Source organism: Perca flavescens, chromosome 19, assembly GCF_004354835.1.
Source record: "Perca flavescens isolate YP-PL-M2 chromosome 19, PFLA_1.0, whole genome shotgun sequence".
Classification (NCBI taxonomy): Eukaryota; Metazoa; Chordata; class Actinopteri; order Perciformes; family Percidae; genus Perca; species Perca flavescens.
Window position 1 is genome coordinate 25546081 of NC_041349.1, and position 19957 is coordinate 25566037.

At 40.4% G+C, this 19957-nt stretch overlaps 1 protein-coding gene across 1 annotated transcript; it reads left to right on the forward strand.

Moving 5' to 3' along the window:
• The first annotated feature begins 3228 nt into the window (after nucleotides 1-3228).
• Nucleotides 3229-8628, forward strand: tmem256 (transmembrane protein 256). Its single transcript, XM_028564337.1, has 4 exons — nucleotides 3229-3387; nucleotides 4523-4560; nucleotides 5943-6023; nucleotides 7962-8628. The coding sequence occupies exons 1-4, from the start codon at nucleotides 3306-3308 to the stop codon at nucleotides 8103-8105; spliced, it is 345 nt and encodes a 114-aa protein (XP_028420138.1). The 5' UTR covers nucleotides 3229-3305; the 3' UTR covers nucleotides 8106-8628.
• The last annotated feature ends 11329 nt before the right edge of the window (nucleotides 8629-19957 follow it).

Genomic DNA, 19957 nt, shown 5'->3' on the forward strand with positions numbered 1-19957 from the left:
ACACACACACACACACACACACAAACTTTGGCAGATGAGAAAGCAACACAGCACCCCCTTTTGGTGGGCTCTCTGCAGGGATAAGAGTATATTTTTATCAAAGGGTTAACAGCATTCGTCACCAACACCTCCGCTGGCAGGAAAGCACATCAACCATTAAGAGTAATTCACCAAAGCAGAGAAATTCACCAGTGCTTCCTAAATTGCAGGGATAGACAAATTGCAAAGTGCTGCACACTAATGTACCCTCCGCACCACCAACGCTGAGCCTATCATTCAGTGTTATGTTGTAATTTGGTGCATACGGTGATGCTAAAAAAAATGGGCAGCCTAGCCCCCTTTTGAAAGCCAAGCAACCCTTCTGTGGATAAAATTAATTATTCATACAAAAGCAGCACAATAGTTTAATTCAGCCATTCCATGAATAATGCATTTTAGATGTGAGGCCTTAAACATAGCAGAGGAAAAAAAAAATCTAAATGAGTTTGATTTTATTTTCCATTTGCAAAGTGGAGGTCAGTGAATAACAGTGTGTTTGAGCCTGCATGTCTTCCAAGCTTAGCGCTGATAGTAGCAGATTTATAACAAAAATGGAATAAAATAATAATATAAAGTGCTCTTTTACTTGTATCCTGGTTGCACGGTGTCCTCTGCAATTGGCCTAACACATGAGAGCATTGAAAGTCAGAACTGACCAGCCACAGACAGGAGTATTATATGCCTACACTCATATACAAGTACAAGGCCTGAAGCCATTACAAGACCGCTAAAGTGTCAGTGTCAGATCTATTTAGTAGTTATGAAACATTTCCCTGTGGGCTGGAACTGTAGCACCGCAAAAGCCATTCTGGTTCAAGCCTCCAAACGGATAACCGATGTGGCTGGCAGTATTATACTTGCATGGCCAGGAGCCTACATGGTCGTACTGAGCATATGGATTGAACTTAGTTTGGACTCTCTGTGGTGCTGCCTTCAAGGACTCAGTGGAATGTCGTAACTAGGACAACATTTGGACGACTGTGGTAATGCCCAAGAAGTGAGATGTTAGGGAGCTAAAACAGTGCCTGAATTGGACCAAAAAAAGGTGCGGGTACTCTAATTCAGCAGTTGCATGACATGATCAGCGTTATGTGTCTAGGATACATTTATACGCATGTCTTGATAATATACCACTTAAAATGTGTAATTCCATTACATACAGTACATTCAGGGCTTGATTTGACATTGATTTCCACAGTTAGTGACGCAGAATTTTCAGTAGCCACTATTTTGTGGGAAATTACATTATTATTATAGTTTTATTTGATTAAAGTTGACTGTGGTGTGCCATAATTTACTTGAAGAACTAGACTTGCAACTCTATGACATGGTGCTTTTTGGATGCTTTTGTATAGACCTTAGTGGTCCCCTAATACTGTATGTGAAGTCTCTTTTATATAGACCTTAGTGGTCCCTTAATACTGTATCTGAAGTCTCTTTTATATAGACCTTAGTGGTCCCTTAATACTGTATCTGAAGTCTCTTTTATATAGACCTTAGTGGTCCCCTAATACTGTATCTGAAGTCTCTTTTATATAGACCTTAGTGGTCCCCTAATACTGTATCTGAAGTCTCTTTTATATAGACCTTAGTGGTCCCCTAATACTGTATCTGAAGTCTCTTTTATATAGACCTTAGTGGTCCCCTAATACTGTATCTGAAGTCTCTTTTATATAGACCTTAGTGGTCCCCTAATACTGTATCTGAAGTCTTTTTTATATAGACCTTAGTGGTCCCCTAATACTGTATCTGAAGTCTTTTTATATAGACCTTAGTGGTCCCCTAATACTGTATCTGAAGTCTCTTTTATATAGACCTTAGTGGTCCCCTAATACTGTATCTGAAGCCTCTTTTATATAGACCTTAGTGGTCCCCTAATACTGTATCTGAAGTCTCTTTTATATAGACCTTAGTGGTCCCCTAATACTGTATCTGAAGTCTCTTTTATATAGACCTTAGTGGTCCCCTAATACTGTATCTGAAGTCTCTTTCTCGAATTTCAGCCTTGGTGCCGAATTACAACCACTAGAGCCAGTCCCACAATGAGTTTTCCTTAGTATGTGCCATTTCTGTGTCTGAAGCTATTGAGGAGGAGGTGAGGTAACCTTGCTCCATATAACCTCATAAGGAGAAGATTCCAGATCGGCCCATCTGAGCTTTCATTTTCTCAAAGGCAGAGCAGGATACCCAGGGCTCGGTTTACACCTAACTCCATTTCTAGCTACTGGGGGACCATAGGCAGGCTGGTGGTGTTATAAAGTAAAGTTTTCATGCCATGGGACCTTTAAGTGTCGCTAACCAACCACCCAAATCAAGACTTCATCAAATGTATACAAACACGACAGTGAAAAATTCAGTTTTGCTAAGGTTGTGTGTAAAGCTAATTTTGTATGAAAACGTGCAACTGATTAAAACACAAACATTAAAATACACACCGTTACGCAGGTGCTTGCTCACTGCAGGAGGTGGCGGTACTCACCCATAACAATTTATGTAAAAATACATAACAGATGTTTACTTTAGCTCAACTTACCAATGATATATACATCATTTATGGCTCATATTTGCCATTTACCCCTGTGAGATCACATTTATGATCATTTTCGTTTTTTTTTGTGAGAAAACAAGGAAATTCAATTATAAAAAAGGTAAAAAAAAATAAAAATAAAAAATAGAAACAAGATTTTTGATCATTATTGATGAACAGGTGAAAGTGCTTGAAATGTAACAGTTTTGTAACTCTCTCTATAGCAGGTGCAGAACATTCCCACACACAGACACCTACACACAGACACACAGACACACACACACACACACACACACACACACACACACACACACACACACACACACACACACACACACAGAGAAAATGAGCCAAGGCCAATGAGTTTGAGTTAGAAGAAATAGTAAATAGCGTAATTTTTCTTTTAGCAAACATTGAAAACGGGTTCCACAGACACGAACACCATACAAGGGATAAATAAATAAATAAGGGATGCACCACGTTAATGAGATAATACTATATTTAATCCCACAGCTGATGTGCATTTCTATTCTTCCCCTCTCTGTGGTACAGTGTTGTTACATTGTATTATACTGACTGCGACTATTTTGATTATTTTTGTTGAACATCATGCGCGGAACAGCCATCATTTCCGTATAACCCCTGATTTCCCAAGTAGGAATTTACAAAACGACAGTGAAGGCAGCATTGCCGTCACTCTTCCGCATGTCGGACAGATACACACACGCAGCTTCAAGACATGACCGCTTCTGTTATTGTCCGAAGGTTAGCAGCTCTGTCGGGGGCTTCGGCCGTGGCAGCGGGGGCATACGGGGCTCACGGTAGGGACCTCTACGTCTGCTTCATACCTAACACTCTCTTTCCATTAAGTTGCATAGTAATACACAGTCAGGAAAGACTGCCGTGTCAACGCTTACTACTCCAGCCTCCGTCCCGAAAGACGCCAATTTAAGATTGGCTTTTAGTATCGACGCAGCTGCATAACTAGCTATAACAAAACAACATGCTGCTAACGTTTAGTAGGCTCGTGGTTAATTCGGCATCCAAACGACACACCCAGCAGCACGTTATTTTTGGTAAAATTAAATAATTGTGTAATCAAGGTGACCAGCTAGCTACCTCCACAGTAGGCTGTCATGGTGGATGAAGGCTTAACGTTACTAATGAGTGGGTCAATGGCAAAAGTGCAGGCTGGTGTCTGCTGGATGTAGCTAGCTAAACGTGGCTATATTTTGGTAACTTTTGAAATGGGTCAAAGAGACATAGAGCTGGGCAATATATCGATATTATATCTATCGTGTTAAGAGGCTAGATATCGTCTTAGATTTTGGATATCGTAATATCGTAATATGATACAAGTGTTGTCTTTTGTCTGGTTTTAGGCTGCATTACAGTAAGTGATAAACTTCTCTGAATTTACCAGACTGTTGTAACTGTTCTATTATTTGCCTTTAGCCACTTAATCATTATATCCACATTACTGATGATTATTTATCAAAAATCTCCTTGTGTAAATATTTTGTGAAAGCACCAAAAGACAACACTACAGTATCGTTGCTGTATCGATATCGAGGTATTTGGTCAAAAATATTGTGAGATTTGATTTTCTCCATATTGCCCAGCCCTAATGAGACATCAGGCTGGCTAATATAAGGGCTGCACTGACCCTACTGTCTATCTTGAGACAGTATTATTTACACCACCATAACTTGTTACAACACTTGAGAATGCACGAGCACTGTATTCACCACTGCCTGTTCCCCCACATTGACAAAAGTCTAAACTAACCCAAGGGTTATGATCCAAAAAAAAAAAAAAAAAGAAATACCAAAATAGTGTGCGTGGGGAACCTTAAAGGAAATGTCTGTTGATTGTCAGGCATTAAAGTTATAATTAAGTCTGTCACAGCTATGTGAAAGTAACATTTCATATACCATACTGTATTTTGTGTTTTAGGTTTCAAAAACAAAGACCCGGATGACTACCAGAGAGTGGTATGTAAATAGTACTGCATCAGCAAATTGGGATATTAAAAAGTTATTTTTTTTCTTGAACCTTTCCACTCAATCATTGCCGCAGTCACCTAATACAGTTTCTCCTTCAGTGATCTTTTCAGAGATCATGATCTGGATTATGCAGGCTATTTTTATTTTGTTCTTTTAAATTGGTTATAGTTTAGTGTTTAATTTTAAAGTTACTGTAGCAATGGTTTTTTTTTGTTTTGTTTTTTACTCATGTAACTGAGATCTTTTTCAAACATTGACTTACATTGTTGATCTTGGAAAATGGTCTGATAGTGATTTGATTAATTTGATGAAAATGATCAAATATTCAATTCAACTTTATTTATTTAGGAGCTTGATTTGTTGTGTGTGTGTGTGTGTGTGTGTGTGTGTGTGTGTGTGTGTGTGTGTGTGTGTGTGTGTGTGTGTGTGTGTGTGTGTGTGTGTGTGTGTGTGTAATCCATAAACCCAACAAAACAACATTATTCACATTTCTCATAGTCGCACAATTCACAGTTAGCATGTGCAGTTCATATACTCAGCAACACAATATACAACACACATGACATACCAGCAGTCAGAAGATACACACTTGCAAAGCTTAACACATGAAGAATAGGCAACAAAAAACATGAACATGTATGTTAAAACATGTACATAGAAATACATTAATAACTAAATATATCCGCTATTCATGAGTCTGATGGATGTAAGCACCAAACAGGACATGGCTCTCTCTGTCCTGAATGTGAGCGACCTGTATCTCTGACCTGAAGGGTAGACGTAGAACTCTAACAATTCCAAATTTTGCTGTGCAATTAATTGTCTTAAAAATAATTGTGATTAACAATAGAATTGTCTCTTTCAATCAAATTAAAAAACATTTATTCATTTACTACTTAAAAAAAAAAAAAAAAAATAATTCAAGTTTTGAATGAATTCCAGGGTACATCTTTTGGTTATATATATCACTGCTGTGTCCCAGATGATGTACGAGTAACACAGGTATTTAGGAAGCAAACCGCGCCTCTTTATTATCATAAAAATATGTTTTTCATTTTTCCCCTTGTCATTTTTGTTGGTGTATAGGGTCAAGTGCCAACAACTAGCATAGCTTTCAACAGTCCGATCAATAATTACTTATATAATTACAATTTTGTATCTTAGCTAATGTTGGCAAGTAAAAACAATTGACAATTATGTTATAATTGTTACAGGCTTGGGTAGATGATAGTAACCCACTCCACTTTTACACTAGTAGTAACTTAAATACACCCTTGTAGTCCATCTAGACTGTACAGTAGTAGCCCTTATCTAGCGATTCCAGGCCGAATCTTTCTCAACGCTCTGTCTCTGTGTGTCTTCCTCACCAGCTTTTCGAAACTGCCAACAAGTACCATTTCTACCACAGCCTGGCCCTGCTGGGTGCTGCCCACTCTGGCAAACCTGCTGTGGTGAGTACGGGAGCCTAATACCATCTCTCAGGGCAGGATGCACTCGAGTGTCCTTTGAAGTGAAACTAGTGTCATCCTGCCATTACCAGAAAACCAGTATTCCTTTGGGCCATAATTACAAACCTGTGGCTAACAGCTGGCAATGGAGGAGTGGAATTGTAGGGACACCGATGAGGCAGAGAGAGGAAGAGCGCGGTCGCTCTGGGCCTTCGATCTTGGCTATCGAGACAAATTGTCTTTGGTGTTGGATGTACATTCTCTCTGTGATATTCCATCAGGGCCAAGGTGAGAAGGCAGAAGGCCTGTGTGGGTGTGTGCGCGCTTTATCACATTATGACTAATGTAATTCCCCACATATGGCAAACCTGCAGCGCCAAGTATTTGCAGTGTAAATGCTATTTAAAGATTCATTAACCACAACGTATCTGATTTTGAAAATCAACAAACTGAAAAAAGGAGATGCAGATGCCGGATGATGTGTGAGCTACAGTGTGTGTGGTGGTCAATCCAATCAGGATCCCTCGGATGTCCCATCTAGTCGGAGCATTTTGGAGAAACCAGTTTGTCTCCAGGCTCAGTGTTTCCTGTGAGACATCATGTACTTACATTCTCCAGTTCATGCTGGATGCTTCTGCTGGGATGCTTTTGCAGTTGCCAGGGCGTACGTGCAAAGAAGAAGAAGAAATAAAATAAAATGATATACTGCGCAGATAGGATATTACAATTTGGTATGAGTCTAAAGTTCAGTGTATTTACTGTCACAATAAACTACCAGCTACAACAGGCTGACTACGCAGGACACACGTCCACCAACATGAGTCCGCTGTAACACCTCAACACCATCTGTCGCTTTTGAGACAGAGTGAAAACTAGCTGCAAGTAATGGTTGAAAGGTTAAAACAGCCAGCTTCTGCCACTCGGAAGCAACTTTCACACCTATTCACCACACCTGTTCGGTAGACTCTGTGCGATTCTGTGGGAGGGGGGTGAAGTTTAAACATTGTTGCATGTTTTTTATATGGTTCGGTTTGCGTTCACGCTGCACTTGGTCAAGCGCACCAAACATTGTAAACAAATGTCACACAGTTGAAACAGTCGCTGGTGTATTGGACAGAATGTCAGAGTAAAACTCGCCGACACAAAATAATGGAGCAACACCAAATTTATAACGTGTCTCGGGCTTGTGTGTGTCTACCATTGAAGAATAAGGCGAACATTATGAGCATATGACAAGACAGCGAGTGAAGGAGATGGAGATAGAGAGAATGATGTGTCACTCACAGACAACGATGTTTGGTCATAATTGGTTATGGATCTGAAAGTTATCATCCATTAAATCATATATAAATCCGTAAATTGTGTGCAAGGTTGAAATTACAGGCTAGTAAATGCATTTTAGGTCACTTCCTGTATTTGCATGGAAGTGCACTTGGAAGCGAACCAAGACCTGGGGATGTAACAATACATCAATCTGGATCGATATATCAATTCAAAGATCCCCGATCCAATATTATTGATGCAGAGTGAAAATATCGCTATATATCGTCTGTAACATTCCCCTTTATTTTAGATTCCCACTTTATATTTAATCTTTTTATTACAAAGAATAGTTTGTTTTTCATTTAAATGCCTGGAAGAGCTCAGTTTTTAAACGCCCAAATCATATTTAGTTTCTGTTTTGAGTTGATATTAATGTAACGGTGTAAAATTGGCGATATACGATATTGTCTCGTACCGATCGCAGGTTCCTGAATTGAATAGAAATCGTACCGTGACAGACTTCAAGCAAATATCGTATGTCGTTGTCCAAAGAATCTCTTTGAAAATGAATTGCGAGGCACGACAATCGTGTGAAAAACCCTTTACATCTGCAATTTGTTGGCAACGTGACTATTTAAAAAGTTTCTTGTGTGTTACCTCTGTGTCCCCTCACTACAGGCTGGTACCCTCCTGATAGCGGGCATGGGGATGTTCTGTGGCTCTCTGTACCACCAGGCCGTGACCGGGGACCCTGGGCTACGCAAGGTGGCTCCCATGGGGGGTGTAGCTATGATCGTAGGCTGGCTGGCCATGATTCTCTGAACTCTCAACAGTTCTCATCCCCTCCACAGGGGCCACTATGTGACACTAAACTGTCAAGAGTGGTAATGGGTGAACTGGAGCGCTGAGTTGTGTGAGATGTCACCCATCTAAACCGCACCCTATCCTTGGTGGTGGGTGTCAGCACGAGATAAGGTCACAAGAGGATTATCACTTTTCTGCCATTGCTGTCTGTTTTCTAAATGGTGCCCTTGAGTTTAAAGTGAATACAGCGTGTAGCATTTTGTCACCTCAACAATTTGTTGACCTAACATTTTCAATGGCATGTCAATCTTGTACTAGGAATCACTAATGTGCTAATGTATGTAAAATCCCAATGCTATATGTAGGTGTGTGACTGAATATTACAGTAGTATATCTTTGTTTTTACTATATTTCCCCTGCGGCAGTGAATACAGTTTCTATATTTCTGTACGTATATACAGCATGGGTATTGCAAATAGAGTAAAAATGAAGAAAGAAATATGAAGGATTTAAAAATGAAATAAATACTTTTTGTTACACATTGTTGGGTTGCCTCATTTTTCCACACAGATGATTTTTAGCTCTTCTCCAAGTGGTTGGCAAGAACAGGATGTGATTCAAATTCTGTACTTAATGTAAGTACAATTTTTAGGTAATTTGCCCGAGCATTTCCATTTTTCTACTACTTTCCACCCCACTACATGCACTTGACAGTTAGTCAGTCCTTCCAGAAAAATGAGTTTTTTTGTGATTGTTGCGGGCAAAAAATCCTTGATTTATGCGGTGGAATATGCGGGATATTTAGTTAATTTTATGCGATGAAATTGCGGGAACTTGCAAAAACTGCAGTTTGATGAAAAAGAGAAAAAAGTGATTCCCCCAACACCCTGCTTTTCGATGATGTCCACGTCGCGTAATTACGTCACTTCATAACGTTCCCGTGGCAACAGGGGAAAATGGCTGCTCTTGTGTGAGGTAAACACAACATTTTTCAACTTTCTGTTAAGATATTATATCTTCGTTGCAAAAAAAGTCACATATGACTTTTTTTGCAACGAAACTGCGGGGGATTATGAAATCGTGCAAGCCCCGCATATTTTGCGCGGGAATCGGCAATTTATACGGCGAAAGTGTGGCGTATTTGAAAAAAATGCAGCACCCGCATAAATATGCGGACTTTGGCTGATTGTGCATGAAAACAGGTCTGGGGTGAAAAAGGTGAGAAGGATATTACCCCTCTAGAAAATATTCCGTATTTTAAAGTATCAATCTGATGCATTTTGAGATGCATTTTTTGCCCACCAACAGTGTAATCTTTCAATATGCACTCATTAAAGTTAATTTGACTGGCCAAACAGTTAAAGTCCTTACATTTTACAAAATATACAAAATAATAAAAGTCATAATTTTTAAAAACTAAAATTTTTACTTCTTCCAACCATATAAAGAGTCAATGTGGATTTACATATTGCAATAATATCATAATCCTACAATGAATCATTGTGAAAACTAAACTTTACTACTTTGGCCAGGTCATCATCCAAAAAGCAAATTAGTACATTCAAGATTTTATCCATGTTGATATTAGCTGCTTTATTTAAATTTATTAAAAACTCACATTGTTTATCTTTTCATATAGCTAGACTCTTTCATATAGCTAAACTCTGGGACAAGGCCGTCATGTTTAAATACCTGCCATGCTGATTCCAAACTGACAGCTCAGTCAAGGCAGTATGGGCTTCAGATAGCTTTTACACAGTGGTCATGTTAATGACAAATCATGTTCCGCTTTCCACCCTTTTCCTCTTGTCCTCTATTCATGCCCAGCGCCATTTGTTTTAACTACCTTCTCAACTAAAGCTGTATCTACATGCTCCAAGTTTGATAAACTTTGCCTCCATTTTTTTTAGCCGCGTTACCATGGAGACCACACCGGCACCGCACTCTCACCTACTTTGCATCTGATTGGCTAAAACTAGTTTCATTGGTAGGTGGAAGTTCGATGATCCACTGCATCAAAACAAATCCCATGTGGACTTTTTAATATATTTATTAATATATATTATATTAAACATTTTCTCATCGAATCTACACGATTCACGTAGGTCACCTATTTTGGTTTCAAAATGGAGAATTTCGCTGAAAGAGTGATTTTCATGTCTGACCTCTAGTGCTGATTTGGGTACCAGGATCAATGCATCCTGGGTGGATTTACAGCTTTTGCAATACCAAAAAGCAAACTAATCTCAATTGACTTAACGCCAATGCGAGTTGAACAGGGGTCCTCAGCGTGTGGTTTTCAGTAAAAGGGTGGATAAACCCAGGATCCAGCACCTATAGCAGCCAAATGAAAACCATCTCTCTAGCAGTGCTGAATGTCTTCACAGCCTAAAGCATTTGATCCTCGTAAGTGGCAGAACACAAAGGAGTTCATTACACATGGCCTTCCCCTTAGCCGGGGCCGTGTTCAAACCACTCCGCATTCAAATTGAAAGTGAAATCCATTGAAACACTAATTTGCCTTCCTGACTGTATAGGCCCATGAATGGGGACCTTTAGAGAATAGCTGTATAAATCTTCAGGTCAAGGCTCGGCTCAGACGCGAAGGCGCTATCGACCGAACACGTTGCCAATGAGCTCTTGATCACGACTCATAAAACCCTCATTAGAATTAAGTAGCTATTGGGAAGCTTTCTGCTATTCCAGGACTGAGCAATCACGCAGCACACCCAGTCACATATCTCTGACTCACAACTTTAAAGTTCCTGGGAGACACCTGACTGGAAGTTACAGGGTGTTCTGCACTCTCGGATGCACACTTGAAGCGCTATCATCACATTTTCAGCCACGTGTTAAATACTTGAGGGGAAAATCACGAGATTCTCTGACAAGATGTGCGATATAAATTGTTGACCAGCTTCACACCGCAGTCTTATTTTAGAGCTATTTCTTTCTCTCCTGACAGCTGACATTCTTCCTGATGTGTGCATCCTGTCGCTGCCAGCGCAGCAGCACCTCTGTGTTGAAATCCAGCCGGATCACGATGTTCTGCTCTGGCAGACCACATAACGTGTGAGCACAGGAGAGAGGGAGAAATAGAAAGTGGGATAAAGGGAGACACAGGGTTGTGTATGGCCGGACTTATCTGTTGTGGGGATGCAACATATAAGCACAGTATAAAGTCATTTCAATCAGGAGAGACTTCATTTAAGAGTGAAATAAGTTTAATGAACATGGTGCATAATAGTTTGATTTGTTAGAGTCTTTGGCGATTAGCAATGTTAGTTTATAAGGGATCTAGAGGCCATGCATATAAGGAATATCCACCCAATATGGAGTCTAGGCACTGGTGGAGGTGATGAAGGGATAAAGGAAGCCTGGAGATCTGGATGGATGTGATGTGAAGCGGGGCTTTGGATGGAGGAACCCCGGGTGCTGGGAATGATGGGAACTGGAGGTGAATAGGGTGGAGGAGGGTTGCATCGATTTAGCCTGAAATGACAACTGGCAGCAGCAGAGAGTAGAACAGATTTGACGTTTGAATGATAGCTCATGGAGATTGTGGCAAATCTGGTTGGCTTAACTGAAAGAGTAAACGCCCACATCCAGCTGATGACAATGCAGCTGATTAGGTTGGGGAGAGAGAGAGAGAGAGAGAGAGAGAGAGAGAGAGAGAGAGAGAGAGACATGTGAAACAAAGAAGTCTTCCTGAAAGAATTTACGCTGAGCTTCATTTAAATTAGTATGACAGTTCATTCTTTGACCGTGCAAATATAGTTTGATAAAACAATCCCATCTCAAGGTTCACAACTAGATTCCTTTGTGCTTTCAACCGACTAACGTCGTCTTCATATGCCAGAGCACATCATGACAGCTACTTAGCTCGCATTTTAACAAATCCATCTCCGTGACAACTGAACAGACTCCATCCGCTGATGAAGGCTGTGATACGTTTAAAAGATCCAGGAACAAAAACGTATAGGTGGACCTTTAGCTGGGATTATATTATATTTATTATATTTTTTTTTGTCAAACTAAAATAGTAAAGGTCTGAAAGCTTTATTTTCAAATATAGGACAAAAGGAACCCCCTAAAAATGACCAAAAAATAAGTGGCTTTTGCGGCCCCCTTTGTTTAAGGAATAGTTCAACGTTTTAGGAAATTCACCTAATGGCAGATAGTTAGGCCTCGATCAAACATAGTGCTTTTTAGAAAGTGCTGAGAGTGAAGCTTTTTTGCTTACTGCCTTAGCGTTGCTGAGCGCCTTGTGTTTTTTTTGCTCTATGTGCCTCCGATTTTCGGAGGAGTGCCCTTAACTCATGGGCTGCATCTCATAGCCCCTATTTGATAACTCCTCGGCCCTCAACTGAACCGGAAGTTGTTCTGTCCCTCCTTTGTGAAGGCTGTCTCAAAGCTCTTATTTCTAGCCCGAGGAGGGATCTCTGAGGAGCTATAGGTGAGGATACACGAGAGCAGCCTTCCTGAAGGAGTTGCTGACTCCGCCCACACAGCTGACCAATTCATGTGACGCTTCAGAGGAAAGGACGTCTCATCCCTCTAAAACACAACGCGCTCTCTCTGATCGAGGCCTGAGGTAAGCTTGATACCGTTCTCATATCTATTCAATGTTTGACTATAGCCAGCCACCGATTAGCTAGCTTAGCTTAAAGACTGGAAACAAAATCAGCCTGCCAAAACCTCTAAAGCTCACTTAACAACAAAATGTAGCTCATTTGTTGCATCTGTGCAAAAAGTGAAGGGTAAAAAGATAACTCACATTTTACCATTGGTCTCTGAGCAGTCGCCAGGCAACCAGCGCAGACTCAAGGACGTTACTTGGCCAGGAAATAGTCCGGCACATAACCATAGACAGTAACATAAATGAACCAACAGAGCCCGTTGCTCTGGACGGAGACTAGTGAAGGATATTAGAAGCACTTTTGCGGTGAGCGTTACTGAGCAGCCTCCAACTGAGCTGGAAGACGTAAATGTGACGTGAGCAACCTGTCTGAAAGTTTTAGGTCTTCTGGTAGCTGTGCCAAGAGAAATCTCAATCATTCCCAATCTTACAGAGACGGAGAGCGTAGGTATATGTAAGAAGATAACATAGACACAAATTATTGCTAACTAAAATACTAGTTAACATTAGTAATCAAACCTAAACAGCTAATGTATATTGAAACTGCCTGCGAGCTTCTCCTGTACTGTACGGTAATTCCTCTAATATGCGACAGTAAGTCGCGTGGTTATGACCCAATCGTTAAGACTATTTTTACAAAAACGTCTGCTACGGAGCCATAACGTGAGGTACAAGGTAATGGAGCCTTTTGTACATTGTCGTGTTTCTTTAGAAATAAACAATGGACAAATAGAGTCTTTAAACGCTTCAGATGTAAAGATATTCGCTGTCAAAGTGACGTCAAAATGAATGGCAGTCAGTGGAATGCTAACGGCGGGTGAGTGCTTGTGAGCATCAAAATGGCTCCATAGGAGCTACGCGTTGTGGAGAGAGGCTTACCCTCTTGCACATAACCCCCTGTAAAGAGGCGACTTGTCGTGTTGCAAATAATTTTATTTAACTGGGGGATGATCTGTGACTCCGAAGTCTCAGAAACAGCTGTGTATCCATTACTAGTTCTTTTCAATCACTTCTTCACAGAGTTTATTTTTTTGGAAGTGGTCCTTTGCCTTCATGGTGCAGGTTTGACCACAACACTAGCTGTGCTCACTAGTCCCTATATAGTGTTTATTAAATAATGAACTATATAGGGAACGACCAAGCAAGATTTCGGACACTCGCTGAAAACACTGTTGCGTCAGTAGATGTGTCAGCATCATGTAAACAATCTGAAACAAAAATACTTATAATAAGTCCCTGAAACAAAGCGAGCATTCAGGAGGATAATAAAAAAAGTTGTATATACTGTATGTTGCATGTTGCATTTCCACTGTTTAGAAACGAAAGCTCGCTCCATATTCCTTTTTCAGTTTTCACGGTTGCTTCTGCTTCTTCTTCTCCTCGGGGAAAACATGACCGCGTTGCATTGTGGTATACAGGAGTAAAACATAGGGTACACTCAAATTAGCTGTGCATTGTGTTTTTGTTTTTTTATTATAGTGGACTATATAGTGAATGAAATTAACCGCAGTGATTTCGAACACCACTACAACATGGCAAACCCACTAAATAGTGCACCATTTCTGTGAATGGTTTCGAACACAGCTAATGACTCAGCCAAACTTGGACCTTCCAGATACGGGTGTATGGATACTACAATCAACCTTACACCGGCGATCTCCATTGAACTAATGATGTGACTTTTAAAAACCAATGGGCCTTTTCTCACAGCAGACATGAGTGAGCCAGCATGAACATACCACTGAAACAGCTTGAGTGATATATTAAAAAGTGATCATTGTCAACATGTGATTCCCTTTGATTTAAACATTGTATATGCACTGTATTTAGCTGTTACATCATAAAGCAGGATGGCAGAAAGTCGGTCTGGTGTTTTTCTTCAGAGAAAGAAGGAGGCACAGATACTAACGCTATATATTGTTAATTATACCTCCAGGGACTTTCCTCTGCACTTCACAAGCTCTGCTACCCTTTATTTCTCTTACCCTGCAGACGGATTTAATTACATCAGCTTCTTCTTCTGTTGGGGGGGGGTGGGGGGAACCTCCTTGTTCCATTGATTTCTTGGTTCTGAATATGTTTTGGTCAAAGATGAAGAGAGTGGTTGCATGAGAGTCATCATCAGTCATGAACGAGTAAAGGTATAATAAGATAAGATAGGGCAAACTGTATTGTCCCGAAGGAAAATGTGTCTTGGGCAAATGTGCTGACAACAGCTACATACTGTACAAACCCATTCAGTCATTATCAATCATTCAGTATGTAACAGACAGTACAATACATGACAGCATACAACTAGACAACTATGTACTTTAGTACAAGAAAAAAACAATAGAGATCGTTAGGGCTGTCCTCGACTAAAGAAATTCTTATACGATGTTGTTGACTAATCGATTAGTTGATTTAATTGACAGAGCTGTGCGCTTTGAGAGGTGGTTAAGACTAGAAAAGCACAATATAAATGTAGTTAATTAACCATCTGTAAAACTGAGTTTCTCCACAATTAATCCTGCAAAAGCACCACTTTAAATCTTGTGTTTACCATGAATGTGCTCAGGAGTTTCTTGGAAATAAGTAATTAAGCATGAATAAGCAAAAAAATGACAGAAATCTTAGTCGACTAAGACCAAAACGACCGATTAGTCGACTAATCGACTAAGAGGTGGCAGCCCTAGAGATCGTCCACTAGTTGAGAACATATTGCACAGGCCTTGATATAGTAGAGTACAGCACGTGCCCTATTATAAAATAAATAACATGTAATGAAGGAATTGCACTAAATAAAATAATTGAGGATAGAAGAAATTGCACATAGGAAGTCAAATTACACAGGTTAAAAGTAACAGCACATGATAACCAGTGGTGGAAAAAGTACTTAGATCCTTTACTTAAGTCAAAGTACTAGTACCACACTGTAAAAATACTCTGTTACAAGTTAAAGTCCTGCATTGAAATTGTTGCTTAAGTGAAAGTATGCATGTATCATCATGAAAATGTACTTAAAAGTAAAAGTACTCAATGCACAAAACATTTGAGAAACTGGAAACGATCCAAACTGGTCTGTCAATCAACTACGTGTTTAATGGGTTAATGATTTCAGCTGGACTTGTAGGCCTGTATATTGTTGGGTAGTTTCATTTATAATAAAACATAATATTTTATAAACTGTGTGCAAACATTTGAATTTGTAAAGTAACTAGTAACTAAAGCTGTCAGATGAATGTAGTGGAGTCAAAAGTCCAATATTTCTCTCTGAAATGTAGCGGAGTAGAAGTAGAACGTGGCGTGACAGGTATTTGTCCGAGATTTGAACCCTTGGCGAGCACAGCAGGTCATTGCAGTCATCAAACCGCCTGGTTTTAGAGGTCCCCAGGTCAAGGACCAAACTGGGGGGCGATTGCACTTTCACAGTTGTTCCCCCGAGACTCATTACAGACGTAGCTCTTTTTAAATCCAGGCTCAAAACTTATTTATTTAGAACGGCTTTTTATACATAGTACAAGTGTGGCACTATCCTCTCTCCTGTTTTTAAGTAGTCTATATCGCTGACGTTACACTGACGGGATTGCTCCGTTGCCGCCGGAAAGTCTGCCGGATGTCCGTTACCTCCCTCTTTCTTTGTGTTGGCGTTCTAAACTGCGGTAGATTTATGAGGACTATGGTTAACTGCTCCTCAGATCTCTGCAGGGAGCTAGACTATCTGTCCTATCTGAGTTTTCTGTTGCACGACTTAAAACAACTTTTGAACTTACACGTTCCACCAAAACATGTTCCTTCCCGAGCACCGCCCAAGACAATTGTGATTGGTTTAAAGAAATGCCAATACAATTTTTCTCCCATCCCGGAATGCTGTGTGGACTAGCCAGACCCTCCTACGCTGTGGAGGAAGATTCTGGCAATGCGGGACACATTTTTATGTAACCTTTTCTGATTTTATTGTATTCTATGTTTTATCCTTGGAATTGTGTGGTATTGTTTTCTTCTTGTCCTTTTGGATACCTGCTGGTTGCTGTAGAGCGCTATATCAATAAATGTTGATTGTTTGATAAAAAAGACTCAAATAAAGTACCTCACATTTGTACTTAAGTACAGTAGTTGAGTAAATGTACTACGTTCCATTCCACCCCTCCCTGGGGGAGAGTGCTTATAGGAGTGGATGGGCTCACTGTGGAAAGACGGGCTTCTCCAAATCCTCTCCTGAACACCTGGAAAGAAACACTTCCCAGGCCATCTTACATGAGGACACACAACTCTCTACCCACAGACACACAAACAGGCAATATATGGAAGTGCATGCTGTAGTACACACCACAGCAGCACCAAATCCTCTCTCAGGCATCAATCAGGCGGCGGGCACCTTGCACAGTGAAGCGGAATGACTGTAATGGTCGTCCCAAACGCTTCCCCATCCCGGTCGCCCCCGCTGACCTTTTTTTAAGCCACTTAAATGATGGTCAGCACTATCACATCCTCAGATAGATTATTCCCTCACTTGAATGGACACTGAGGCGCCATCACTAACAGCCCCCTTTTCACAGCTTTACACTCAATCATTTCAGCTCAATCTGCAGCACAGTGATGACGGCCATGCATCAGAGGAGCTATGGAGACGATACCGGGGGGTGGAGGGGGGTGGTGGGGGAGCTGCCATTGTTACCAAATCACCATAACCACTATCAGCAGCAGCCGCCTCACAGAGTTATGTAATGTCTGGGAGTGGTTATTAGCCTGCTGGGACTGGAGATGGTAGATGGTGGCAGTGGTTAGGGTTAAGCTGCGTAAACGACGACTGTCTGTAGTGACGCTGAGAATAAAAGTTGAAAGTAATAAATTACTTTTTCTCCTGTGACCGAGGGCTTTAAGTTGACACCCGCCAGATGCAGGGTAAAAATGGAACTTTGTCGGGTCACATTGTAGAGTTACTAGCCAACTGCTGATAAATGAAGCAAACAACACTGCGTCTGTTTGAATCGGCCGGCTGCAGAAATGTGTTTTGTGTGTGTCTTGGCTTTATCTAGAAACACTGCTTGTAATACTAACTACTTCCCATGAACACCAAGTACTGACGTGTCACACAACTGTTAACCACGTGCCTAGCGTGCGTGGCTACGCTGAAACGGAGAAGACGGAACGGCGGGAAGCAAACCAGAGGCGCTGAAATGAAAGTAAAGTTGGTTAGGGAAAGAGAAAAAAACAAACGTGGCTAGTGGAAAATCTGATTGGCTGGTAACTTTAAAAATGGACTAGCCTTAAAGCCCTGTCTGTGACCATAACACAGTAATGTTTCAGTACTCGCTCATCTCCGCTAATTATTGGGAACAGATGCATTTTTTTTTCAAACTTCTTGCAATGCTCAGAAGTGTGAGTTAAACATGCACAACTCTTTTTTTTATTTTGTATTGCTTTTGATGTTCTATTTATTTTATTACTTATGTGTTCATATTTTGGTCACGTTTTAACTGTTTTCTTTCTACTGTGTTTTGCGTCTTTTGTTCTCTTGTTTTCATTTCCTGCTATTTTAAAATGGTTGAAGGAAACTGTGGCACTCTGGAAAAAAAATAAATCATGTTTTAATGACTTTATAGCCAAGAAGGCATAAAAGGCTTTTTACACTTTAATCTCTTAAGTGCCACAGTGTCTTTCAATCTCTTTATACTAGTAGGATTCCCAAAGTGAAGAGCACCAGCGGGACACTCTCAACACACCCGAGCAGCACTCCACGCAGACTGCATTGTGACTTTGTCTTGCTCTCTGTTGTTTTATTCCATTCTGGATCTCCTGCTTTTGCCTTGCTTTGTCTGTCAAAGCACTTTGTAAACTCTGTTTTTAAAAAGGTGTTATGTACATTTTATTAAAAGTTATTATTATTGACTCTTTACCTATATGGCGTGCTTTATTCCCCAGACATTTTCCATATTAACTGATTAATCCCTCCCCAGCAGTGAGCGGCTCCTCCATTTTCCTTTGTGCATTGCTTGAGTATACTTTATTTTGTCACGTTTCACTTCACTTTGATGAATGTCCCCACTGATGTACAAAATTCCAAAGGCAATTCATTCAAACTTGTTATGATATTTCAGTCTGGAACAAAATGGTGGACCGACAACATAAAACCACTCTGCTATAGCGAGGCTAAAAATCTGCAGATATTCAATTTACTATCATATAAAAGAAGAAAAAGCATCAAAACCCTCCAAAGTGTGAAGCTGGAACTAGGTGATTTCTGGCATTTTTTTGCTTGAAAGATATCCTAAAAAAATTGTATACTATGCTTGGCTGAATTAGAATGAAGTAATAAAGGATTTACTATTTTTTTTTAAATGCCTTGTTTTTCCATTTATGAGTTAAGATGAAATTGATTGTAGTGTTCTTTTTATGGACATTTATATTTTTCTTATCAACCCTTTTCATAAGTTCATAATAAATACTGTAATGTGTGAACACCTCTTTTTAAAAGGAGGATTTTAATGTTGTATATCCTGCATTCCCATTCCGCAAAAAAATATTTTCTTCCTTTCTGCTCTTCCATACTCCTTTCCCTATTTTCATTTCACCTATAGGGTACCTCCCCCTCTTTCTTCTTTTATATTCTTTGATCACTGCAGCACTGACTCCACAGGATGAATCCTTGAACATCATGACCATCACTTGACCTGACACATTTCCATCACAGGCCTGCGACTTCAGCCTGCTTTCACTTGCAATGGGGACGATTTTTATGGTCTAGACAAGGGTGATATATGGAGGAATGTGAGGCGAGCTGGTTATGTTTTTCCATTCCGGTCCTTTGTGGGTAAAAAGAGGGCAAAGAGGAAGACTTCAAAGCAGTTTAAGAGCGATTCTCATTTTTTATTTTGTCTGCTGGAGGCCAGGGTTGTCTCTAACCTCTCATTTGGCAGAGGGGTAGTTTCACTCCCTCAACTTGCTCATTAAGTGCTGTTTGGTACAGCATTACCTTGATAGATGTTCCACTTATACCACAGAATAGGCTGATGAATCAGACACTGTATGGCGCTACACCGACAGCTCTTCCCACAGTGAGTGAGACTGCAGCGTGTGAGCTAGTAAATGATCCATCGGCAGGCTAAGAGAGAGAGGTCTGTCAGGTTAATTCTGACACTATCAATCCAAAGACGTTTAGCAGCGATGCAGGAAATGAATAGCTTGGGGTGTAATTAAGTAGGATTATGCATGCATATTGAACAGCAATTGCGATTGCCAGAGATCCCAG